The sequence below is a fragment of the Pseudonaja textilis genome, chromosome 7 (assembly GCF_049901715.1).
Source record: "Pseudonaja textilis isolate UNSWEBS1 chromosome 7, rPseTex1.2, whole genome shotgun sequence".
NCBI classification, from domain to species: Eukaryota; Metazoa; Chordata; class Lepidosauria; order Squamata; family Elapidae; genus Pseudonaja; species Pseudonaja textilis.
This window is the reverse complement of record NC_141996.1, coordinates 2,507,735-2,531,151: the sequence shown is the minus strand read 5'-3', so window position 1 is coordinate 2,531,151 and position 23,417 is coordinate 2,507,735. Positions and strand designations below refer to the sequence as shown.

Below are 23,417 nucleotides of genomic sequence, written 5' to 3'. Positions count from 1 at the left end.
AGCTTGGTGGTTTTCTTGCAGACGTTTCATGACCCAACTGGGATACATCATCAGTGCTAGAAGGGAGAGAGAAGTATGTGATGGTGGTGGTGGTGGTGGAGGAGGAGGAGGAGGAGGAGGAGGAGGGAGGAAGAGGAGGAGGAGGAGGAGGAGGAGGAGGAGGGAGGAGGAGGAGGAGGAGGAGGAGGAAAACTGTGGGGTCCTTGGTGCTCCCTGAGCTGGGTGGTTTTCTTGCAGACGTTTCATGACCCAACTAGGTAACATCATCAGTGTTAGAAAGGAGTGACCTTGGTGGGGAGGAGGAGGAAGAGGACGACGGCTGTGGGGCCCTCGTCGCTCTCCGAGCTTGGTGGATTTCTTGCTCTCTTACAAAAGACCTGAAAACAGGTAGCACAACTCCGCCTCCCGCGCCAGAATCAGAAAAACCCGGCTGGGAATCTTGCCGGATGCGATGGGCTCCGGAGGACGCCAACATCCTACGACGCATAATTTTTATAGATCATTTTACCTGCGTAGGCGACGTTCTTGGGATTTCCGTAGGGGGCCCCAGGCTGAACGGCGCTGTAAACAGGATTCATCGTCGGGGATGTGAAAATGCTGAAAAAGAACGAGGGAGGGTTCAGAAAGCAGGCTTGGGAGACATTTACAAACACCAAAAGGTTTTTCTTTTAAAATATATATATATATATAATTAATATCTCAGTACTAAACAGAGCATATTAACGACCAGCCCGACACCCGTGTGCTTCGCTACGAAACTATGTGGTCGGGCTTAGTTTTGGGGGAGGAAAATAAGGGGGGGGGGGAATTCTGCCTACCAGCCTCCATCGGTATCCATCAAGCTAGCGTCCTGTCAGTGTGCGAGAGAGTTGAGGGCTGTTTGGAAACTGAAAGAGTATTTGCGGTGTGAGCAAGAAGGCGACAGCAAGGAGCTTGGGCGTGGCTTAGCTCAACTGCTCTGTGCTAAAAACTGCTTGGTGCTGTGAAAGTGAAACTCCTCTGCTTGTGTTTTGCATTTGGAAGAGATTTCTTTTTTCAGCTGCAGAAGGGGAGTAGAACTCCTTAGCATCAGAGCATGTTAATAATAATAATAATAATAATAATAATAATAATAATAATAATAATAATAATAATATAGGAAATACTCTAAAAGCTCTGAGGGTCATTTGGACAAATCTTTTCTTCGTGAGCCAGTAGAAGCCAAGAGGAACCTACGGGCCAAATTTCAAGCTTGTAGGCCTTACAGTTCTGGAGGTTTTGTGATGATGCACGAGGGGTCTTTCGCTTTTTTATATAGAGATTTTTTATTGTCATTTTTTTTTCCTGTGGGCACATTGGCACACAGAAATTTTGTTGCTTGCTCTCAAAAGTGTACACATACATAACCTACATACAGATACAGCATGCTAAATACATACCTACATACCTACATATTCAGGTAACATTTCCATTGCTCACATAATTCCCCCCTAACAATTCCCCGATAATATATTTAGATTAGATATTAGATTAACAGAGTTGGAAGGGACCCTGTAGGTCATATAGTCCAACCCCCCCCCCCCAAAGCAAGAGGCCCTACACCATTTCTGACAGGTAACAAGTTTGTAGGCTTTACGGCTCTGGAGATTTTGTGATGATGCATGAGGGGAATTTTGCTTTTATATAGGGAGATTCTGCCATAAGCGGTCAGAAACGATGCAGAAAAGGAAACCAGCAAATATTCTTCTAAACGGTTTTCAAGAGAACGCAACACCTGTATTTTGCAGGGGAAAGTGTTTGTTTCTGAGGAAAAATCCTTGACTCACAACCACAATTGAGCCCCAAACGTCCGTCACTAAGCAAGACCTGTTGTCAAGGGAGTTTCGCCCTGTTTTACGACCTTTCTTGCCTTCAGTTGTTAAGTGAATCGCTGCAGGTGGGAAGTCAGTAACAGGGTCTTTAAGTGAATTTGGCTTCGCTTGTCAAAAGGTCGCAAAACGTGAACCCGGGATACGGCAACGGTCATAAGTACGAGTCAATTGACAAGTCTTCAGATTTGGCCCGTTGTTAAGTGGGAAAAATGCTCATACCTGCCTTTCGAACGGTCACTAAATGAACGCTTGTAACAGGTAGTCCTTGACTTAACACAGCTCATTTAGTGACCGTTCAAAAGTTACGACGGCAATGAAAAAAATGAGACTTACGACCATTTTTCACACTTACGACAGTTGCAGCATTCCCCCATGATCATAATTCAGACTCTTGGCAAACTGATTCATACTTACGACCATTACTGGGTCCCAAGGTCATGTGATTCCCCCTTTTGTGACCTTCTGGACAAGTTAAATCAACGAGGAAAGCTGGATTCGCTTAACACTGGTTTACCAACTTATTAACTGCACTGATTCACTTAATGACTGTGGCAAGGAAGGTCGTAGAATAGAGCAAAGCTCAGAGTTAATGAGTGTCTCACTTAACAAGAGGAATTTTGGGCTCTCTTGCGGTCGTAAGTCGAGGATCGTATGTCAGGAGCTAAAACAGAGCAGAATTTTCCAACTTTTGTCATTTTAATGTGAGAGATAATCAGAGTTGGAAGGGACCTTGGAGGTCATCTAGTCCAACCTCCCCCGCCCAAGCAGGAGACCCTACACCATTTCAGACAAATGGTAGTCCAATCTCTTCTTGAAAGCCTCAAGTGATGACGCTCCCACAACTTCCATGGGCAAAGCTGTTCCATGGGTTGATTGTATATGGATTTCAACTTCCCAGAATAGCCCAGACAGCATTAATGTATTTTATTGCCATTGCCATTTAAATGTGGCAGCTTCTGCTGCTAATATGGCTTCCAAAGCTGACAATTAAATTATTAAATTTGTTGTTATTAAACCATCGGTCAAACACTGAGAGAGAATCCCCTGGGAACCTTGGCTGGCTGAGGAATTCTGGGAGTTGAAGTCCACGAGCCATTAAGGAGTCAAATTTGGAGGCCTCAAACAAAGAGGAAATAGTCCACACGACTGGATGTGAGAGGGAAGAGAACACACAATCACACACAGGCACACAAAACACAATCTCCAGTGCCTTATTCTCATTAAGAGCCCAAAGTTATTTTTTTTCCTTCTTTTTTTCCTCTAGATTTTATTTAGATACAAAAAACAAGGGGCCTGGGAGTTATCTCCGTGACAAATCCATTCAGGGCCAGCTCAGTTAATTATCTTAACGAAGCCCCATTCTTTGCGGTGCTGAGGATAATGCAAAATCAGTCATTAAGTGTTTATTAGGCCAACACTTCATCCTGGCTACCTTATTTGAAAGAGCCAATTAAAACTAATTCAAATTTGGAGAGAGCGGAGCTGGCGTCGCGACGATACGGCATGCGATCTTGGAGGCCCGAGATCGCTGCCGATATCTTTGCTCCTGGACGGTCCTATCGGATCTAAACCGTCCCGAAGAGACGGCGAAAGTGAAGAGCGCATCCTGTCGATCCCAGGGACACCGCAAAGTCCCCGGTAGATCCAGGAGAAGCTCTTCTTGCCAGCGGCAAAGAGGCAGCCGTCAAAGCTGCTGAAGTCGGGACAGCTCCGAAACGAAAGAGAACGGAAAGAGAGAGTGTGCCGGTTTGGTGAGAACTTTTTTATTTTTATTTTAAGATCTGAAAAAAGGACACCCTAAGGAAAAGAAAGAATCTGTAAAAGTTTTGACAGAAGGGATTAAGCGGCGATTTTAAACAGGAATGTCAAAGTAATGTTTTGTTTTATTTTGCTCATTGCTGGATTTTCTATATACGATCTTGTATTTTGAAACTGGACTGGTTTTTTCATTTATATTTAATTTTTTCTTCTCCTTTTTGATATTGTAATATTTTAGGCTAGAGGCTCCCTTTAGTTATTTCATTTTTTAAAAAATATCTTTTCTTTTTTTTTATTAATTCTTATTATATCCTGCTTGGAAAAGGAGGGGGTGTTACAAATAAACTTAGCAACGCTGCCAATTAGAAGCTTTAAAATATTCTATTTCCCTGTGACCAGACAAAGCTGAGAAAGAAAGAACTGAGACTCTTTTTGAAAAATTTGATAAGATAGAGGGAAGAGCATGAGAGAGCATTATTGCAGGTGCTCTTCTGGGTTTCTATCAACAGCTGGAGTCTGGTGTTGAAACGTAGGGCGAACAAAGGTGATTAAGTTTTTGGAGAAGAGAGTTATAATAAGAGCCTTGGATAATCAAACGAAGTGCAGTGTCCCCTTTTTACTTTTCCTAAGTTGTGCTATCCCTCCTCACCAGCTTTATTGTATTTTTTTATCTTTTTTTTTGCAATAACTATTTGGGTTTTTTGGCTTTGTTGGAGCTTGTCTTTGTTTTTCTTTTTTTCTTTGGAAGTCCAATCTCTATGTTTGCTTTTTATTTTACTTTATTTGACCCATTTTGTGTTTAATTATATCCATTTTTAGCTTGATGTCCTTTTTCTGTGGCATTTTCTGTCGCTCTTTTTCAAGTCTTTTATGCTCATCCTCTAGGGCCTTAGAGGCTAGCCTTTTCATAGTATTTAAAATGGTAGATGAAATAAACTTAAAAGATACACGGAGAGAAAGAAATGCTAAAACTAAACAATACACCTTCTATTCAAACAGACGCTCATCATCGTCCAGAATAGATATGATATGGATGTCAACAGAATTAATAACTAACATTCAAGAAATAAATATTGAAACAACTACTTGGGCAGATCACAATCCAATGACAATCAAATGGAAAGGACAAAAAAGAAGATCTAGATGGACGTTAAATAATACTATTTTAAAGGAAAAAGACTTCACACAGTGGATGGAGAAAGAATTGGCTTTTTTCTTTAGAGAAAACAAAAAAGAAGATACATCAATGCAGAATGCATGGGATATAATGAAGGCATACGTTAGAGGCTTGATAATAGACTATACAAGGAAAAGGAATACTATGAAAAGGCTGGCCTCTAAGGCCCTAGAGGATGAGCATAAAAGACTTGAAAAAGAACTACAGAAAATGCCACGGAAAAAGGACAACAAGCTAAAAATGGATATAATTAAACACAAAATGGGTCAAGTAGAAAAAGAAGAATTAGCACAGAAAATTAGAGGTGCTAAACAGAACTACTTCGAAGACGCAAACAAACCAGGTAGATGGTTAGCATACAAATTGAGAAAGGAGAAAGAATCAAGGAAAATATTGCAATTAATAGATGACCAAGGCCAAGTTTGCCATGGTAGCAAAGAGAAGAAGGAAATCATTCGAGACTTCTATGGAAAATTATATATGCAAGAGAATATTGATGAGGAAAGAGTTAAACAGTACTTACAGAATGCTAATTTACCTCAGATACCCAAAGAGACTGAAAAAATATTAGAAAGCAATATGATGGAGCTAACTGAAGCACTCAAGAAGCAAACTAATGGAAAGGCACCAGGCCCAGATGGACTTCCGGCAGAATTTTATAAAACATTACAAGAATCGTTGAACCTTCCATTGCTAGAAGTTATGAATGAAGTTATGTTAAAGAAGAAGATACCTAAATTATGGTCAGAAGCCTTTATTACACTTATTCCAAAAGAGGAAGCCGACCCATTACAAATTAAGAACTACAGACCCATTTCTCCACTAGATGCAGATTATAAAATTTTTGCTTCAATATTGGCAGAAAGACTTAAAAAATATTTAAATAATTTTATCCATCCTGATCAAAATGGATTTCTGCCAGAGGGACAAATTAAAGACAATATGAGAGTAATCTTGGATACTTTGGAATACTACGAGGCACATCCTGAAAAACAAATGGCTCTGATATTTCTAGATGCACAGAAGGCATTTGATAATGTGAATTGGCGATTCATGTTATTACTGTTGGAACACATGGGTTTTGCTAGAAAATTTATTCAAGCAATAGAAGCTATATACTATAAGCAAACAGCAAAGGTAATGATAGAGGGAGAACTGACAGACTCTATTAATATAAGAAAAGGAACAAGACAAGGGTGCCCACTATCACCTTTGTTGTTTGTGTTAACTTTGGAAGTGTTAAACAGAAATATTAGAGATGAAAAGAATATAAAAGGAATGAAAATCAAAAAGGAAGAATTTAAGCTGCAAGCATTTGCGGATGATCTGGTTTTCATCTTAGAAGACCCTTTAGAAACAGCATCAAAATTGATAGAAAAGATAGAGACATACGGAAAGGTGGCTGGTTTGAAAATAAATAAAGATAAGACAAAGATTTTGACAAAGAATATGCTATTAAGACAAAAGGAAAAATTGGCAGATCTATTGAAAATTCAGGTCACGAATAAGATCAAGTACTTGGGGATATATTTGAGAGCAAGATGTAGTACATTAAAAGAGAATAATTATATTAAACTTAAACAGCAGATAGCGCTAGATTTGGCGAAAGGGGAAAACTTACAACTGTCATTAATAGGGAGAATTTCAACAATCAAGATGAATATATTACCCAGAATTTTATATTTGTTTCAAACAATTCCAATTAGGCTTGGAAAGGACTACTTTGAAGATTTAAATAAAATTGTGTTGAAATATATATGGCAAGGTAAGAAAGCGAGAATAAAGTTAAAACTTTTGCAAGATGGTAGAATTAGAGGATTTGGTTTGCCTAATTGGGAGTTGTACTACCAAGCTACAAATTTGATGTGGGTTAAGGAATGGATAACACTAAGAAATACTAGATTGTTCACATTAGAAGGACATGATTTGTTGTTGGGGTGGCTTGCTTTTTTATGGTACAAAGGAACCAAAATACAGGGGTATTTTGGAAGACATTATATATGGGAGTCTCTATGGTTAAACTGGGAGAAGATTAAAAGACAATGTTATTTGAAATTCCAGTCTGGTTATCGACTATTGAAGCATTTTCATATCCTATAATATACAAAAAGGAACAAACAGTTAGATATGGTGAAATATTGAATGAAAAGGGTGAACTTAAATCTATGCAAAAACTAGAGGAACAAGGTATAAAGATGAATTGGTTTTCATATGAGCAAATACATTCAAGGTATCATAAAGATTCTAAAACAGAAGGTTTCTATGATAAACTGACTGACTTAGATAAGATTTTGACAGGTACTGATGAAAAGGTGATTAAAAAATTATATGGATATTTATTAGAAATTAACCTAGAAGAACAAGTTAAAGAAACTATGATTGCTTGGAGGAAGAATTTTGGATATGGGATTGATTTAGAGAAATGGCAAAAATTGTGGTCTCAAGATTATAAAATGACAATGTCAACAGCATATAAAGAAAATTTGTATAAGATATTTTACAGGTGGCATTTCCCACCAACAACAATAGCAAGAATGTTCAAGAATAAATCTGAAAAATGTTGGAGATGTCATCAGACACCTGGCTCATATTACCATATGTGGTGGACTTGTGCGGATGTTAAAAAATACTGGACTAAAATCCACATGTGGTTGGAAAAAATGACAAAAAACATATAGACTTGAAACCAGAGATATTTTTATTGGGAATTTTACCTGAAATATATAGTAAAGACTTGAAATACCTGATTGTAAATCTATTAACAGCGGCTAGGATTGTATTTGCTAAAAACTGGAAAAATGAGAAAATACCATCACAGGAGGAAATCATTAAGAAAATATTGGAATGTGCTGAAATGAGTAGATTGACATTTGAAATTAGAGAACAAGAGGATAAACAATTTTATAAAATTTGGCATCTTTTCTATCAATGGTTAGACAATAAAGTACAGTAATGAAATATGTAGACTTTTAGAAAATAATAAATATATAAAGATGTACTTCTCTCTTATTATATCTACAAAATGATTTTAGGATAGATTTGGGATGATAATATGAACTGTTATAAAATAAACTAAGTAAATTATGCTTATCTTGTAAAACATGAATGAATAAAAGTATAGTCAAATGATTGATTAATAATGATACTAAGGTATTTAATTTTTGATTGACAATATGAGATTATATGTAATGTAATTGTAATTGAAGACTACGAAATGGAAGCACAAAACAATTTGTAAACCAACCGGCACACTGTATGTACACCTAGGGAAGATAGCTTGATGTTTTTATGTTTTGTTTGTTTATGTTTGTTTTTAAAAACCAATACAAAAAATTTTAAAAATCAAATTTCCAACAAGGTGTGGGACATTTATGAGTGTGGAGCAATTTGTTAGATCATTATTATTATTATTATTTTTCCCCTTTCCTTTTAACCTCCTGATAGTAAATGGAGGCAGCTGGTAAACCTAGCAAGGATTGGCTTGCCAATTAGCCCTTAATTAATTGGTTCCTGCCATTTGCAAGTTAGCAACCTACTAGAGGGACTTCTCCAAAGAGAGAAACTGGATGGATGAAAAGAGGAAGGAAGGGAGAATGGAAAAAGAAATGAAGGAAGGAAGGAAGGAAGGGGAAGAAAGGAAGGAAGAGAAGTGGAAGAAAGGAAGGAAGGAAGGAAGGAAGGAAGGAAGGAAGGAAGGAAGGAAGGCAGGCAGAGAGACAGGAGAGAGATCTGCAACGGTCGTAAGTGTGAAAAACAGTCATAAGCCACATTTTTCAGTGCCTTTGTAACTTTGAATGGTCACTAAACGAACTGTTGTAACTGCCATGCTAAAGGTCAAAATAACAAGATTATTTATTACTTATTTATTTGATAAAAATCTAATAAAGAAAAAAAACAATTTTCATCTGGTCAGTGCTGGCAAAATTCTTCAATTAGACTAGGTAGAAAATGAACTTTTTATATTCCAGACTGCTAATTGGAAGTGAGTGGGCTAAATTCATGAGTTTGGGGTTTATCTCTGGGCAAAATAATAACATTCCCTCTGCAGAAGAGAGAAGTGCCTAAAGGTATATATCCAGTTAATTATTTCCCTGTGGCAAGCAGAATGCTGTAGGCAAAACTTATCCAGTTCTTCCCTTTTATTATTATTATTATTTTTTCTATTCCCTCTTGATTGCCTGCAGCGAACGGAAAATAATAACCTGTTTTTGGTTTTTCAAATCTGGGTCTTGCTCCCAAATCAGAACAGAATTACAGACCTGCCTTGAAGACATCTGATAAATTTAAAGATTGTAGTCTTTTCTCAGATTTTCCAAAAAGGTAACCCTTATTTTTTTAAGTTAAAGTAGTCCCTGAGTTATGACCACAACAGAGGCCCCAAATTTCTGTTGTTCGGTGGGTATTGCCCCAACTGGCTTTCACGCCTAAAGCAGGACTAGAACTCACTGTCTCCTTGTGATGGTCCCAAAGTCACCCAGCTGGCTTTCCAGCCTAAAATGAGACTAGAACTCACCATCTCCTGGTGATAGACCCGAAGTCACCCAGCTAGTTTTCATGCTTAAGACAGGACTAGAACTCACCATCTCCTGGTGATTGGCCCAAAGTCACCCAGTTGACTTTCATGCCTAGGGCAGGACTAGAACTCACCGTCTCCTGGTGATTAGCCTGAAGTCACCTAGCCGCCTTTCATCCCTAAGGCCGGACTAGAAATAAATTTCTCTTGAGGAACCATAAAGCTGATTATATTCCAGTATTCACACCTTCCATTTTCTAACTGAACATCCCAGTCTTATTATTAGGCATCTTCGAGGCTTTCGGGAAATGACTGACAGTTTTCTGAATTAAACTAATGACATTTTGGAAATGGCATTCTCCTTTGCAGACTTGCCCAGGGAAAGCACGAACCAATTTTAATAAGGCCGAATGGAAACCTTACTCCAGCAGGACGCTGGCCATGGGCTTCTACTCAAACCCATCTCCGTCGTTACTTGTTAAATCAATCAATCAATCTAGTTGTTTATTTCAAAACATGAAGAGACCCCGGGTCACTTACACAGGATTAAAAACTCAAATGCAAATAGGTAAAGGTGTTGTGGTTCGCCGGCAGCAGGTGCGGATGGCTGAGGTCTCGGAGAGCGAGGACTCGGATGAGGGGCCTGCATGCGTAGCGGGGATGGGGCCAGGACCCTCAGGGAGTAGAGTGCGGCCTTCGGAGTTGGTGGAGGCTGGCAGCAGTGAGGAAGAGGCCCCCGAGGAGCCTGTGCCCAGGGTGCGTGCGCGCAGGGCTGCTCGAAGGAAAGAGCAGCTGCAGCAGCATGGGCGACTCGGGAGTAAGGCTGGAAAGGTGATGGCCTCTCCCATAAGGGATAAAAGCCAGCCTTCGGGGTTTGGCTTCTTTGCAAGAAGCAAAGAAGTTCTTTCTACTCAGAGTTCTCGTTGAAGCCCTGCTTGCTCCGTTTTGTTTTTTTGAAACTTCTGGCTTGGGATATTTATCTGCAATTAGTCTTTTGTTCTCTGGGACAATTAGTTTTGAATGACTCTTGGCTGTGAATGCACAGAATTTAAAAACGCCGCATTTAAAAAGGTTTGCTTTTATACATTGTGTTTGTTTGATTTGAACAAGGCTTGGGTCAGAACAAAAGGCAAAGGTTCCCCTCGCACATATGCATGCTAGTCGTTTCCGGCTCTAGAGGGCGGTGCTCATCTCCATCACAAAGCTGAAGAAGAGCCAGCGCTGTCCGAAGACATCTCCGTGGTCATGTGGCCGGCATGACTAAACGCCGAAGGCGCATGGAACGCTGTTCCCTTCCCACCAAAGGGGTCCCTATTTTTTCTACTTGCATTTTTTACATACTTTCCAACTGCTATGTTGGCAGAAGCTGGGACAAGGAGCGGGAGCTCACTCCGTGACGCGGCGCTGGGGATTCGAACCGCCAACCTTTCTGATCGACAAGCTCAGCGTCTTACCCACTGAGCCACCCACGTCCCTACCAAATGCAAATAAGGAATCATAAATACAGGAAGCCCTCAACTTGCAACCACTCGTTTTCTGACCAAGTTTCACATCCATGACCGTTGCAGCAGCATCCCCAGGGTCACATGATCAAACTTTGATTGGCAGCTGGCATGAATTTTTATGATGGTTGCAGTATTGGAAAGTTTTGGGAAGGTCATTTGCAACCTCCCAAGAGAGGACCTAACCAGCCAAGTCAACGGGGAAAACCAGATTCGCTTAACAACAGCACGTTCCCCTTAACGACTTCTGTGATTTGCTTAACAACCGAGGCAAAAACAGGTCGCAAAATGGGGCGCAATTCACTTCACAGCCGTGCTTGATTAGCAATGGAAATTGGGGGTTAATTAATTGTCATTGTTCGGCCTCCCGAGGTTGCAGAGGCTTTCCTCAAGCCTCCAGGAGGGCAAAAAAGGCCTCAAACGGGCCAAAAATCAGCTGGGAGGCATGCACACGCGTAGTGCAGGTAAGTTTGGCTGGGGCTCGCATGCCCACACCAATGGCTCTGCCTGTCACCTGGTTTGCCATCACGGTTATAGAGAAAAGGACTTACTGGAAATCAAAGTCGTAGCGTCAAAAGAATTCAAGATCTGAGACAACAGGAGCAAAAATCACATACAGAAAGTTACGGCAACATTCCCACCCCCAACAGTTCAAACGGGCCATCCAATCTGAGACGCGTATCATGTCATGTGGGTGCATCTTCAGGTGGCGTTTCAGACATCTGGCTCCCTAGGACAGTTGACCTTGGCCTGATTAGATAAGAAGCTACAGCTGCACAGTAAGCATCGTCAAGAAAGTTTTCCCAAGTTTTACAATTCACCATCTCAAGCCTTGTCACGCCCCTGTTAGAGACTGACTCCAGGCAGAGGAGGAACAGCTGACAGGAAGTGGAAGTGTGGCTCTGGAGGTTGGGGAGGAGGCTGGGGAAGGGCAGAGGCCGTCTGGGCAGTCGGAGGAAGACCCAGGCCCATCCCCTCTCCATCCTAGAGCACGCAGGGAAGAGAAGATAAGGGAGAAATGTGAATGGCATGGTCTACGGGGGAAGAAAGGGCCTTGATCCCCTTCATGGGCTGTAGCTGTGAGGACTGTTTAAAAGGACGGACATGCGTGCTGGAAACAAAGCGTGGAAATCTCTCTAGTCTGTCGTTCCTCTCTGAGTTTGGCGTCCTTCCCAGTGTGTGTTCCGGTATCTGTGGACGTCTTCAAGCCCTTATCTTGCCTGGTTCCCTTAACTGCTTCAGTGTGGTTTGTGTTGTCTTTACTCTTTATAATTTATAGGCATTTTTAGTTTAAATGGCATTTCCTCCTTTTTGTTAACTGTTTGTGGGGGAGTTTTTTGTCTTCCGTCGGGGATATTTGGAGCTTTGAAGGAATAAAAGGAGCTTCACCTGTTTTCATGACTGTGTTTATTCTGTATCCCACCCTGGGTCATCACAAGCCTCCAGCACTCTTCCCCCACCTCACAAAGCCCAATTAATTCCCCCGCCCCGTTTAAAGACAAGCAGAAGAAGGATTCTTGAAAGCTGAGCCACCTCTAGGCTTTTCTATATTTCCGTGTTTTGCAGCCTAGCTGATCGCCCCGTATCAGCCGGGGCTGCAGCAGCAGGTGGTGAAGTTTTAGCGTTGAAAAAGGGGCGGTTTTCGAACGCTGCGCACACCCGCAAATTGCGCGCTCGCCAAAGCGGTTGTTACACCGGTTGAATCCCATCACTGGATCCCGTCCCAAGGGTATCGCCTACCCTGCTCCGTTCCTCGAGGACCCCACGTCCTCCCCCAATTCAGATGCCTCTTAATTAGCACCCCTTTGGAAAACAAGCAATGCTCCGGGAGGCCTCCAACGCATCGGGAATCGGAAGGGAGAGGAGGCAACATCAGCGCATCCACCCCAGCCGCTGCGCTGTCTTGTCAACAGCCGAACCTCGCTCGGCAGAGGGCCTGGAATGGCTGTCAATTACAAGCACTTAAGATCCTCCGGGTGCTTGAGGGGAAGAGCAAAAAGCAATGATTCATAAAGTGAATTACGGGGGAGTTCTTGGAAGGTGACGGATGGCCGTGGGGCTGAGGACGGTTTCACAAGGCTGTAGGAAAAAAGGAGTGCTATTCTACTCTTCATTCCATTATTCTATTCTATTTTCTATTCTCTATTTTATTCTACTCCCTTCCATATTCTATTCTATTCTATTCTATTCTATTCTATTCTATTCTATATTATTCTATTCTATTCTATTAATTATATTATATTATATCATATTCTAATATATTATATTCTTTTATATTATATTATTATATATCCTATTCTACATTCTAATCTATATTCTATTCTATATTCTATTCTATTCTAATCTATGTTGTATTCTATATTCTATTCTATTCTATTCTATATTCTTTTTTATTCTATCCTATACTCTATTCTATATCCTATTCTATATTCTATTCTAATCTATATTCTATTCTATATTCTATTCCATATTCTATTCTATTCTATTCTATATTCTATTCTATTCTATTCTATTCTATATTCTATTCTATATTCTATTTCTATTCTATTCTGTATATTCCTATTCCTATTCCTTTGCCTCCTGACTAAATGGTAGCCCTTGTTCTTTGACCCACAACATTCATAAGGCGGGTCTGAAAATGGGATTTAACCACAATAATTTGCAGTCGCTTCTACAACTTCCGCTCGCACGACCAGTGTGGCATTACAAAGAATAATGCTGACACACTTGGGGGGTGAAAAAGCTCCAAAGCTTGATTAAATGGCCATTTTTAAATGCAAGCAGTCCTCGAGATATGACCCAAAATGTCCGTTCCTAAGCAGAGGCGGTCGTGGAGAGAAGGTTGCTCCGATGTTATGGCCTTTCTCGCCACAGCGGGTTGAAGTGAATCGTGGGCAGGGGGTGAAGTCAGCCGCACGGGTGTCGAAGAGACTCCCAATTCGCTTCACGAAACTGTGGCAAGAACGGCCGCAAGACGGGAGCCATATTCGCTTCACGGCTTCGTCTCGTTTGGGAGCGGACATGTTGGGCTCTGTTGTGGTCCTAAGTAGAGGACTCCCTGTATCTCTTTCCAGGGAAGAATATATTTATTGTGCACCCAATTTGAGGGGTCAGGAGGGGCAATTTATGCAGAATTTGGCCCTGGATCCCCTTCCGGATTTCTTTTCATGCCTCTCTTTCTGTCCGAAACGGACGGGAGTCACAAAGGGAGGCGGGAGGCCTGGTTTGGGCCTGGAGAGCAAAGAGAGGAGCTCAGCCAAAGCCCTTCGGCCCGCTGAGCCGGAGGGCAGGGCCTTTTGGGCCTTTGTATCCTCACAAAGGCTGGGTCATACAGCCGGGTGCCCGGGCATTGGGAGGAAACAATGGAGCAGGGAAGGGGCCGGCATTTTCTAGACGGATCCCTCACGCACACACACTCCTTTCCCCCCACAAAAATGGCTCCTTAAAGGGAAGGAGACTGCGGCTTCCTTCCTTCTGTCTTTCCTTCCATCCTCCCTCCTTTCTCCTTTACCTCCCCTCTTTCTTTCTTCCTTCCCTCCTTACCTTTTCTTTTTCTTTCCTTCCTCCCCTCCCTTCTTTCCCCTTCCCTCCTTTCTATTTCCTTCCCCCTTCCCTTCCCTATCCTTACTTCACTTCTTCTTTCTTCCTTCCCTTCTTTTTCCTCCCTCCCTCCTTTCCTTCCCTCCCTCTATTCCCCATCCCTTCTTTCTCATTCCCTCCCTCATTTCTTTTCCTTCCTTCCCTCCTTCTTTCTCCCTCCCTACTTCACTTCTTTTTCCTTCCTTCCTCCCCCTCCCTCCCTTTCCTTCCCTCTCTCCCTTCCCTTCTTTCTCATTCCCTCCCTCATTTCTTTTTCCTTCCTTCCCTCCCTTCTCCCTCCCTACTTCACTTCTTTCTTCCTCCTTCCTCTTTTGCTTTTTTTCCCTTCCCTCCTTCCCCTCCCTCCCTTCTTTCTCCCTTACTTCCCTTTTTTCTTCCTTTCCTCCCTCCCTCCTTCCCTTCTTTCTTTCCTTCCTTCCTTTCCCTTCTTTCTCTCCCTACTTCTTTCTTTTCCCTTCCTTCCTTCCCTCCCTCCCTTCCTCTTCCCTGCTCTCTCCCTCCCTCATTTCCTTTTCTTTCCTTCCTTCCTTCAGCCCAGGGTTGAAATGTGGCGTCCTTGAAGTTCCGACATGGATTATTTTCTTACAGAAGTTTCATGATCCAAACGAAGGAACATCATTAGTGCTGGAAGGGAGTAGAGTGTATGGAGAGGAGGAGGAGGAGGAGGAGGAGGAGGAGGAGGAGGAGGAGGAGGAGGAGGAGGAGGAGGAGGAGGAGGAGGAGGAAGGGATGGATGGATCCTTGGTGATTTCTGAACTTGGCTGTTTTCTTGCAGACGTTTCATGACACAACTAGGGAACATCATCAGTGCTAGAAGGGAGAGGAGTTTGTGGAAGAGGAAGAGGAGGATTTGGGGGTGTTTGGAGCCTTCGTGGAACTGCCGAAAGGAATGTATTGTGGAGCTGTGCTTTCTGCAGGAGGTTTCAGCAATTCCAAGAAGGCTCCACACCCATTTGCACCACGCAGGTGACCCTGAGAGGACGCAGGTAAACCTCCAAGTGGCCTCAACAGCCCTCTGAAAGGATGCAAATGACCAGCTGTCTGCAAGGAGTATCAATCCTTCCCTTCCCCACCGTCCAGTCAGAGCCGAAGAAGCTTCTGGGATGAGAAGCAAAACATCTTCAAAAGAAAAAAAACCAGAAAGTCCAGTTGACCCTTGGAAGAAAAATAAAACCACGACCTGGATGACGGAGAATCTCCACAGACTTTGCCATTTCCCGCACTCCGTAGTAACGGGGCTTATACGAAACAACGGCTAGCATAACGGAGACGCAAAGATTTCATCGCCGAACACAAAATACACGCGACTTAAGCTGGCGCGATGCTAAGGCAACTGTGTGTAAATAAGACGCCAAATCTATTCTCACCCACAAAGTCGTTTTTCCTGTTGGTTATTTGGGAAGGAAACATTTTTTTTTTTTTACCCTTCCAAAATTAAGAGGAGGTTTGCCTACATACCAGAGGCTATTAGCTTCGAGGACAGGCCACCCGGTGCGCGTATCCTGCACTGTGTACAAGCCCCAATTCGAAGCGAGGGGGTTGCTTTTTAGGGAGAAACTGCGTTTTAAGACGACAACCCACAACGCAGCAATGTAGCCGGGCCTGGCAAACAAGGCTTACCGGAATAATGTTTGCGGTATATAATGACCTAGTCCTAGCCTGAATTTGGATAATGCTATTTTTACCAGTGTATTTTTTCGGGGGGGAGTGAGGCGAAGAAAAACCCCCGTTTTGTATTTTTTAATTAAATCTTTTGCTTAAAAATGCAGCCTTGGGTCCTTGGCAGGGCTGCGAGGTGTGTACTTTTCCCACAGAAGCTGTCTGGCTGAATCCGTAACCGGGAGAGGATGAAAAAAAAATAAAAGCGTATATTTAAGGGCAGGGGTCTCCAACCTTGGCAACTTTTAAGACTTGAGGGGGTTTCAACTCCCAGAATTCCTTAGCCAGCTTTGACTTAAAAGTCTTAAAAGTTGCCAAGGTTGGAGAACCCTGACTGAAGGGACCCTTTTAGATCCAAGCAATCCATTCTAGTCCTAGACACAGAATAACAAGAATTGGAAGGGACCCTGGAGGTCATCTAGCCCAACCCCCTGCTCGAGCAGGAGGGTCTATTCCAAATATTAGCCTCTACCTAGGATTGAACCCACAGCTTCCTGATCGTGAGGCGAGAACTCCCTTTTTTTTTTTTAATTCCTTGCGAGAAAAAAAGGATAGCAGCCTAACCGCCCTCCCGAGAGGAACACAAGCGACGCGCAAGCTGGAAATGCCAACTTATTTTATGTCCTACGCAGCGGGTTTTTGTAGATGTACAGCACAGAGGGGCGACAATTCCGAGCAGGGCTAACAACTTACAGATCTGATTTCCAGCAGTGTTAAAAAAGAAAAAAAAAGCAAAAAGCAAAACACCACACTCGCACAGCGAGTAAACTTGGGGAGGAAGGCAACCAACCGAGAATGCTGGCCTCATTAACAGGGTGAAAATGATTCCAAGCTCTTAAAGGCAGAGTAGCTATCGCATCCCACCATGTGAATTGCAAAATTGAGAGCGAAGGGATCGCAGAGTTTCAACCCATATAGGTTACAGAAGGGAATACAGACTGTAGACTGCAGACTGTAGATGAATATAGAATAGGGAATTAGCATAGATTACAGCACAGAATATAGAACATAGAATATAGATGGGGAATATAATAATTACAGAAAAGAATGTAGAATGTAGAATAGGAAATACAAAACAGAACAGGGAATAAAATAGATTACAGAAAAGAATGTAGAATAGGGAATAGCATAGATTACAGAATGTAAGATGTAGAATGTAGAATAGGGAATACAGAACAGAATAGGGAATAGAATAGATTACAAAAAAAGAATGTGGAAGAGGGAATAAATAGGGAATAGCATAGATTACAGAACGTTAGAATATAGAATAGGGCCGTGATGGCGAATTTATGGCACGCATGCCATAGGTGCTGGCACGTGAGCCGCGGGCAAATTTACCTCACTGCGCATGCGCGTGCCTCACAGCTGATTTTCGGCCTGTTTGAGGCCTTTTTTTGGCCTCCCAGAGGCTTCAGGAAAGCCTTTGCAGGCCGAAAAACAGGCCCGTTTCATCACTTCCGGTATTTCCAGAAATACCAGAAGTGACCAAACGGGCCCGTTTTTCGGCCTGCAAGACTTGCAGAAGCCTTCCTCAAGCCTCCGGAAGGCCAAAAAAAAAGGCCTAAAAGAAGCCGAAAATCGGCTGGGAGGCCCAGTGCAGGTAAGGGGGAAGCAGCGGGGGGGATTGCACGTGCATGTGCAGGGGGCGTGCATGCGCATTGCCTTCTGGGTGCTGGCATGTAAGCACAATTTTTGGCACAGGAGCCCAAAAAGGTTAGCCACCACTGGAATAGGGAATAGCAGAGATTACAGAATGTAGAATATAGAATAGGGAATAAGGAACAGAGTAGGGAATAGAATAGATTACAGAACAGAACAGAACAGAAGAGAACAGGGAATAAGGAATAGGGGATAGATTACGGAACAGGTAGAACGTAGAATTAGACTGTAGAATGTAGAATAGAGAATAAGGAACAGGGAATAGTTTACAGAACTGAATATACAATATAGACTGTAGACTGTAGAATATAAAATAGGGAATAGACTAGATTACAGAACAGAACAAAATTCTTTATTGGCCAAGTGTCATTGGACACACACGGAATTTGCCTCCGGTGCAGAAGCTCTCAGGGTACATACAACCAACGAAGTGATATAATCGTAATAACAAAGGATAATGATAATGAAAGCAATACAGAAGGTGGTGGAACCAGAGGAAAAGTAATATAGCCATGCAACGTGGGTAATATACTTAGGCCTACATACATCCATTGGAGGGGGAGGAATATTTACTCATTTCATCCCTGTGGCTACGTAGCATTTCTTCCATCTTAAGAAAAGGGCATTTTGAAGCACGAGGCAAGGTTTTCAACAACCCTCAGACGGCAGGGTTTGTTTTTTTTTTTCCTGCACATGAAGTCAATTTATTGCGGGTTTACCCTGCAGACAGACCATTGAATTATCTTGACTTGCTGACATTTTAATAAATCTCAAGCAACCCCTACTCCCATCCTCCAGCTCTTTCCTTCCTCTTAGCGAGAAAAACCGTATTGTAAATATTCAGTGCCTTATATTCTCTATTCTCACAAGTATTGCAAACAAATTGATTGATTGGTTGGTTGGCTGGTTGTACGGCATATCATTCATAGACTAGCGATAAAGATAAAGATAAAGATATGTTTTTTCAAGTTTTCGCGGGTACTTACATGTATGGTATTCGGCTTTGTTCGGGTATTTTCCCACGTCATTATAGTTGTGCTTTTAAAGTTGTAGCAACATTTCGGCAGAATCTCATCTGCCATTATCAGGCTCCTGTGCTGTGTTCATCTGCAACTCACTCACAGACGAACACAATACAGAAGCCTGATGATGGCAGATGAGATTCTGCCAAATGTTGCTACAACTTTAAAAGCACAACTATAATGACGGGGAAAATACTCGAACAAAGCTGAATACCATACATATATATACATATACATATACATACATACATACATACATACATATATAACATTTCCCTAGATTAAAAAAAACAGTAAAATATAAATGTTTAAAAGATCCAGTTCAAATAAATACGAATGTCAACTCTAGGCCATCTAACGATTGCAAACTAGTAATTACGCCATTAAGCGGAACAGACTGCCCCCACTGACTTCCCTTGTAGGAAGGTCACAAAAAGGAATCACGTGAACCTGGGACACAGCAACCGTCATAAATATGAGGCAGTTGCCAAACGTCTGAATTTTGATTCAAAGGGACGTGGCAATGGCCATAAGTTTGAAAACTGGTCATAAGTCACTTTTTTCCATTCTTGTGATGACCCAAAGGGGTGTGGCACAAAGGCAACCCAGTCAGATAATCAGTAGGAATCCGTTTCTTAGCTCCAACTTTGTCCCCAATGTCCTGGTTACCTTCTGGGCTGGAGGAAAACTCTCCCAGGATCAGCCTTGGGCTGCAGAGAATCCAGTCCAAAACGTGGTCAACAAAAACTGTAACTATAATCAATCAAGGCAAGATGAGGTCATTAGTCCGGCAGGGCAGGAGATGGGAAGGCACGGTGATAATTCAGCACAGTTGGGAGGATGCCAGGAACACAGATAACCACAGTCAACACAAGATAAACTCACATTTGTTCCCAGCAGACACCGCACTCAGCTTACATCTCTTTCAAACTCTAATTCCCAGCTGCAGCTAATGAAGGGAATCAGGGCCCTTTCCTCCCCCGTAAGCCACGCAACCCATGTTGCTCCCTTCCTCCCTGTGTGCTCTAGGATGAAGAGGGGGTGGGCCTGGATCTTCCTATGAACTCCCTCTCCCTTGTTCTACCTCCCCCTGCTCTGCCCAGCCAGACTTTGCCCTTCCCCAGTTTTCTCCACAGCCCACGGAGCCACACTCCCACTCCCTGTGTTGGTTGTTTGTCTTCTTCCAGGGGCATGACAGTGCCCTGGTAACTTTTCAGTCACTAAACAATTGGTTGTATTCTTAACAACTGCAGTGATTTATTTAACAACAGTGCCAAAAGAGGTTGTTAAAATGGGGCAAAACTCACCTAACTGCCTTGCTTAGCAATGGAAATTTTAAACTTAACTGTGGTCGTAAGTGGAGGACTACCTGTATGGTAGACCAGCAAAAGCATTCTTGCATTTTGATTTTGGAAAGAAATGATGCACATAAATTGGTCTTTCCCTTGTTGATAAACAAATCTCACCTAAAATAAAACAGCTGGGCATTTGTCGATTTTAATATCCCTGATTCCTTAATTAAACCTGCAATTCTTCCATGGAAGGCACGATCCTCAAAAGGTTTCCCGACCTTCCTAACCCTTTGCCAGCTAGATACATCGCCAAGCAGATCCAAGTTTATTATTGATTTGCTTAAATAGATCTTCCCTGATTCCCACAAGCAGACCTGCTGCTTTTCACAAGCCAGCACGCTTGTCTCTGTGCTGTGTAGAAGTAAAAAGCCAAATATTTTTAATCTATAGTTGATAATAAATATTTCAAGGCCTTGAATAATGTGTCTCATTACACTGAATTTTCAGGAGGGACGCACTGTGCAAAAGAGACAATCAACACATTTAAAAGGGAACAGAAAGACCAAAACACCAACCATCAGCACCTAAATGAGCATTGATTAATTCCAAGATTAACCAGGGACCACCGATAGATAGATTGTTTAAACTGGGAGATGGTGACCATCCAAGAAGACCAAGCCAAGTCCAGAAATGCTAAGAGAATTCCTGGAAATCTGGCACTCGGACCAATCAGCCATCGACAGGCACATAGAGATAAACAATATTTACATACCGCTCGAAAGAGACAATGGACAAGCCAAAAAGACCAAATTACCTCCCCGCCAGCAACCAAACACATGGATGAGCGTAGATTTAACTCCGAGGTTAACATCAGACCATGGACAGACCTCACCATTGTTTCAACTGGGAGATGGTGACCATCCAAGAAGACCAAGCCAAGTCCAGAAATGCTAAGAGAATTCCTGGAAATCTGGCCACTCGGACCAATCAGCCATCGACAGGCACACAGAGGTAAACGATATTTACATACCACTCAAAAAGATAATCAACAAGCCAAAAAAAAAAGACCAAAATAGCTCCCCGCCAGCAATCAGAGAGGCAGAGATGAACATCAAGATTTAACATCACACCAACAATCAAGAAGTAAACATTATCCCAATCAAGGAACTGCCAAACAAGCTAAGAGTCAGCCCAACCAAAGAAGCTCTCAAGACCATTCTCATCAACACTGACAGGGCAAGCCACTAGACAAAGAGTCTTCAAACTTCAACTCCCAGAATTCCTGAGCTCACATGACTGGAGGGGGAATTCTGGGAGTTGAAGTCCACAAGTCTTAAAGCTGTCAAGTTTGAAGACCCCTGCACTAGAATATAAATTGAGAGCAAACCTCCCTCCCTACTAGCACTGATGATGTTACCTAGTTGGGTCACGAAACATCCGCAAGAAAACAGCCAAGCTCAGAGAGCAACAAGGACCCCGCATTTCAGACCTGAGCTACAAATATTCTCCTTTATTGGACAAAAAGTTGTATAAGCCCATGTTTCTCAACCTTGAAGGTGGGCGGACTTCAACTCCCAGAATTCCCCAGCCAGAAGCTGGCTGAGCAATGATGCGAGTTGAAGTCCACCTAACTTAAAGTCTGAGAAACACAGCTCTCTATTATTAAATTACTCATAAATACTCAGAAAAGGGAAGAATTGAGACTACAAATAGGTCTCCGCAATGTTCCATACTTCTCTGGACCCAGAGAGATGGACTCTATATGAGCTTGGTAGAAGATGAGATTCTGCCGAAATGTTGCTACAACTTTAAAAGCACAACTATTATGATGTGGGAAAATACCTGAACAAAGCTGAATACCATATACATACATACATACATACATACATACATACATAATGTACATACATACATTACATACATACATAAGTGCATATCTCAATCAATTGGTCTGGTTTTAACCTTTACACCAATCGTAAAGTTCACCTTTCCAATCTGCAAGAAAAAAGATTCAAGCTGCTCTTAATTGGGGCGTCCTTGACCTGAGAAACGAATGATTTCTAGTTACCTTCACCTTCTGGATATAATTCAGATTTTGCTCCAAACGGGGGGAGAAGTAAACAGAGCGGATACACGCGGATGTGACAAGGCCAAGAAAAACCCAAAGGATAATTCAGCCCATCCACTGTTAATATGTTTTTTTTCTAGAAATAAACAGTCAAGTCTATCTGTTCCTGCTAGGAACACAGATAAAAATATCAGCAAGGGGCAAAAAAATAATGAGAAGTGTAAGATCGGAGCTCTGGAAAGCAGCTCATTAAAATCAGATGCTACAAAGGTGAGAATGTAGAGATTAGACCCCTAATATACTTTATATAATAATAGCACTTAGACTTACATACTGCTTCACAGTGCTTTTACAGCCCTCTCCGAGCGGTTTACAGCCTCTTGCCGCCCCAACAATTTTGGGATCCTCATTTTACCGACCGCGGAAGGACGGAAGCCTGAGTCAACCTTGAGCCCGGTGAGATTTGAACTGCCAAATTGCAGGCAGCCGACAGTCAAGCAGAAGCAGCCTGCAGTACCGCACTCTGACCACCGCGCCACCGAGGCTCATACAAGCGTACAGACAGTCCTCGACTTACAACAGTTCATTTAGTGATCAAAGTCACGACATGACGATAGGATCATTTTTCACACTTATGACCATTACGGAATCCTCGTGGACACATGGTCATTTACAACAGTTCGTTTAGTGGCTGTTTGAGGTTATGTTGAACGGCACTGAAAAATTTGACCTAGGACCGTTTTTTCTGCACTCGCGACCTTTGTGGGATCTCCATGATCACAATTCAGGTGCTTGGCAACTGACTCATACTTATGACCGTAGCGATGTCCCGGGGTCAGATGATCCCCTTCCAACGAGCAAAGTCGAGGGGAAATGCTGGATTCACTTAACAGTCGTCTGACTGACTTAACACCTGCAGTGACTCACTTAATAACGATGGCAAGAAAAGGTCGTAAATAAAATGTCTCACTTAATAAATGGGGGGGTCAATTGTGGTTGTCAGTACATTTCTAACCCTCCGATTTGTCTGCAAATCATTCTGCTGCTATAATCCCACTCAATTTATTTCCCTGTGTTAATATTTCCATCACAACCTGCTGTGGCCGCCTTGCGCTACCAACCTTCAAATTTCATATTCATGAGAAACGCTTCCAAATTCAAGCTTATTTTGTTTTATCGTAGACATACTCTAAATAATTCAACGTCTAGTAAACAATCTTTTTCCCAGCCCTACACGTCTCAATAATGTGCTAAAAAGCAAAAAACGAAACAAAAAACTCCCACCAAATAAGACAACAGGCACATAGAGATAAACAG

At 42.3% G+C, this 23,417-nt stretch overlaps 1 protein-coding gene across 1 annotated transcript in view; it reads right to left on the bottom strand.

Annotated features, from left to right (window-relative positions):
- The window catches only part of FAM168A (family with sequence similarity 168 member A), a 60,154-nt gene that overhangs the window by 27,364 nt on the left and 9,373 nt on the right, over positions 1 to 23,417 (bottom strand). The window contains exon 2 of the mRNA XM_087937842.1: positions 509 to 597. Coding sequence (XP_087793968.1) covers positions 509 to 578 — 70 coding nt within the window. The 5' untranslated portion in view covers positions 579 to 597. The remainder of the gene's footprint in view (positions 1 to 508; positions 598 to 23,417) is intronic.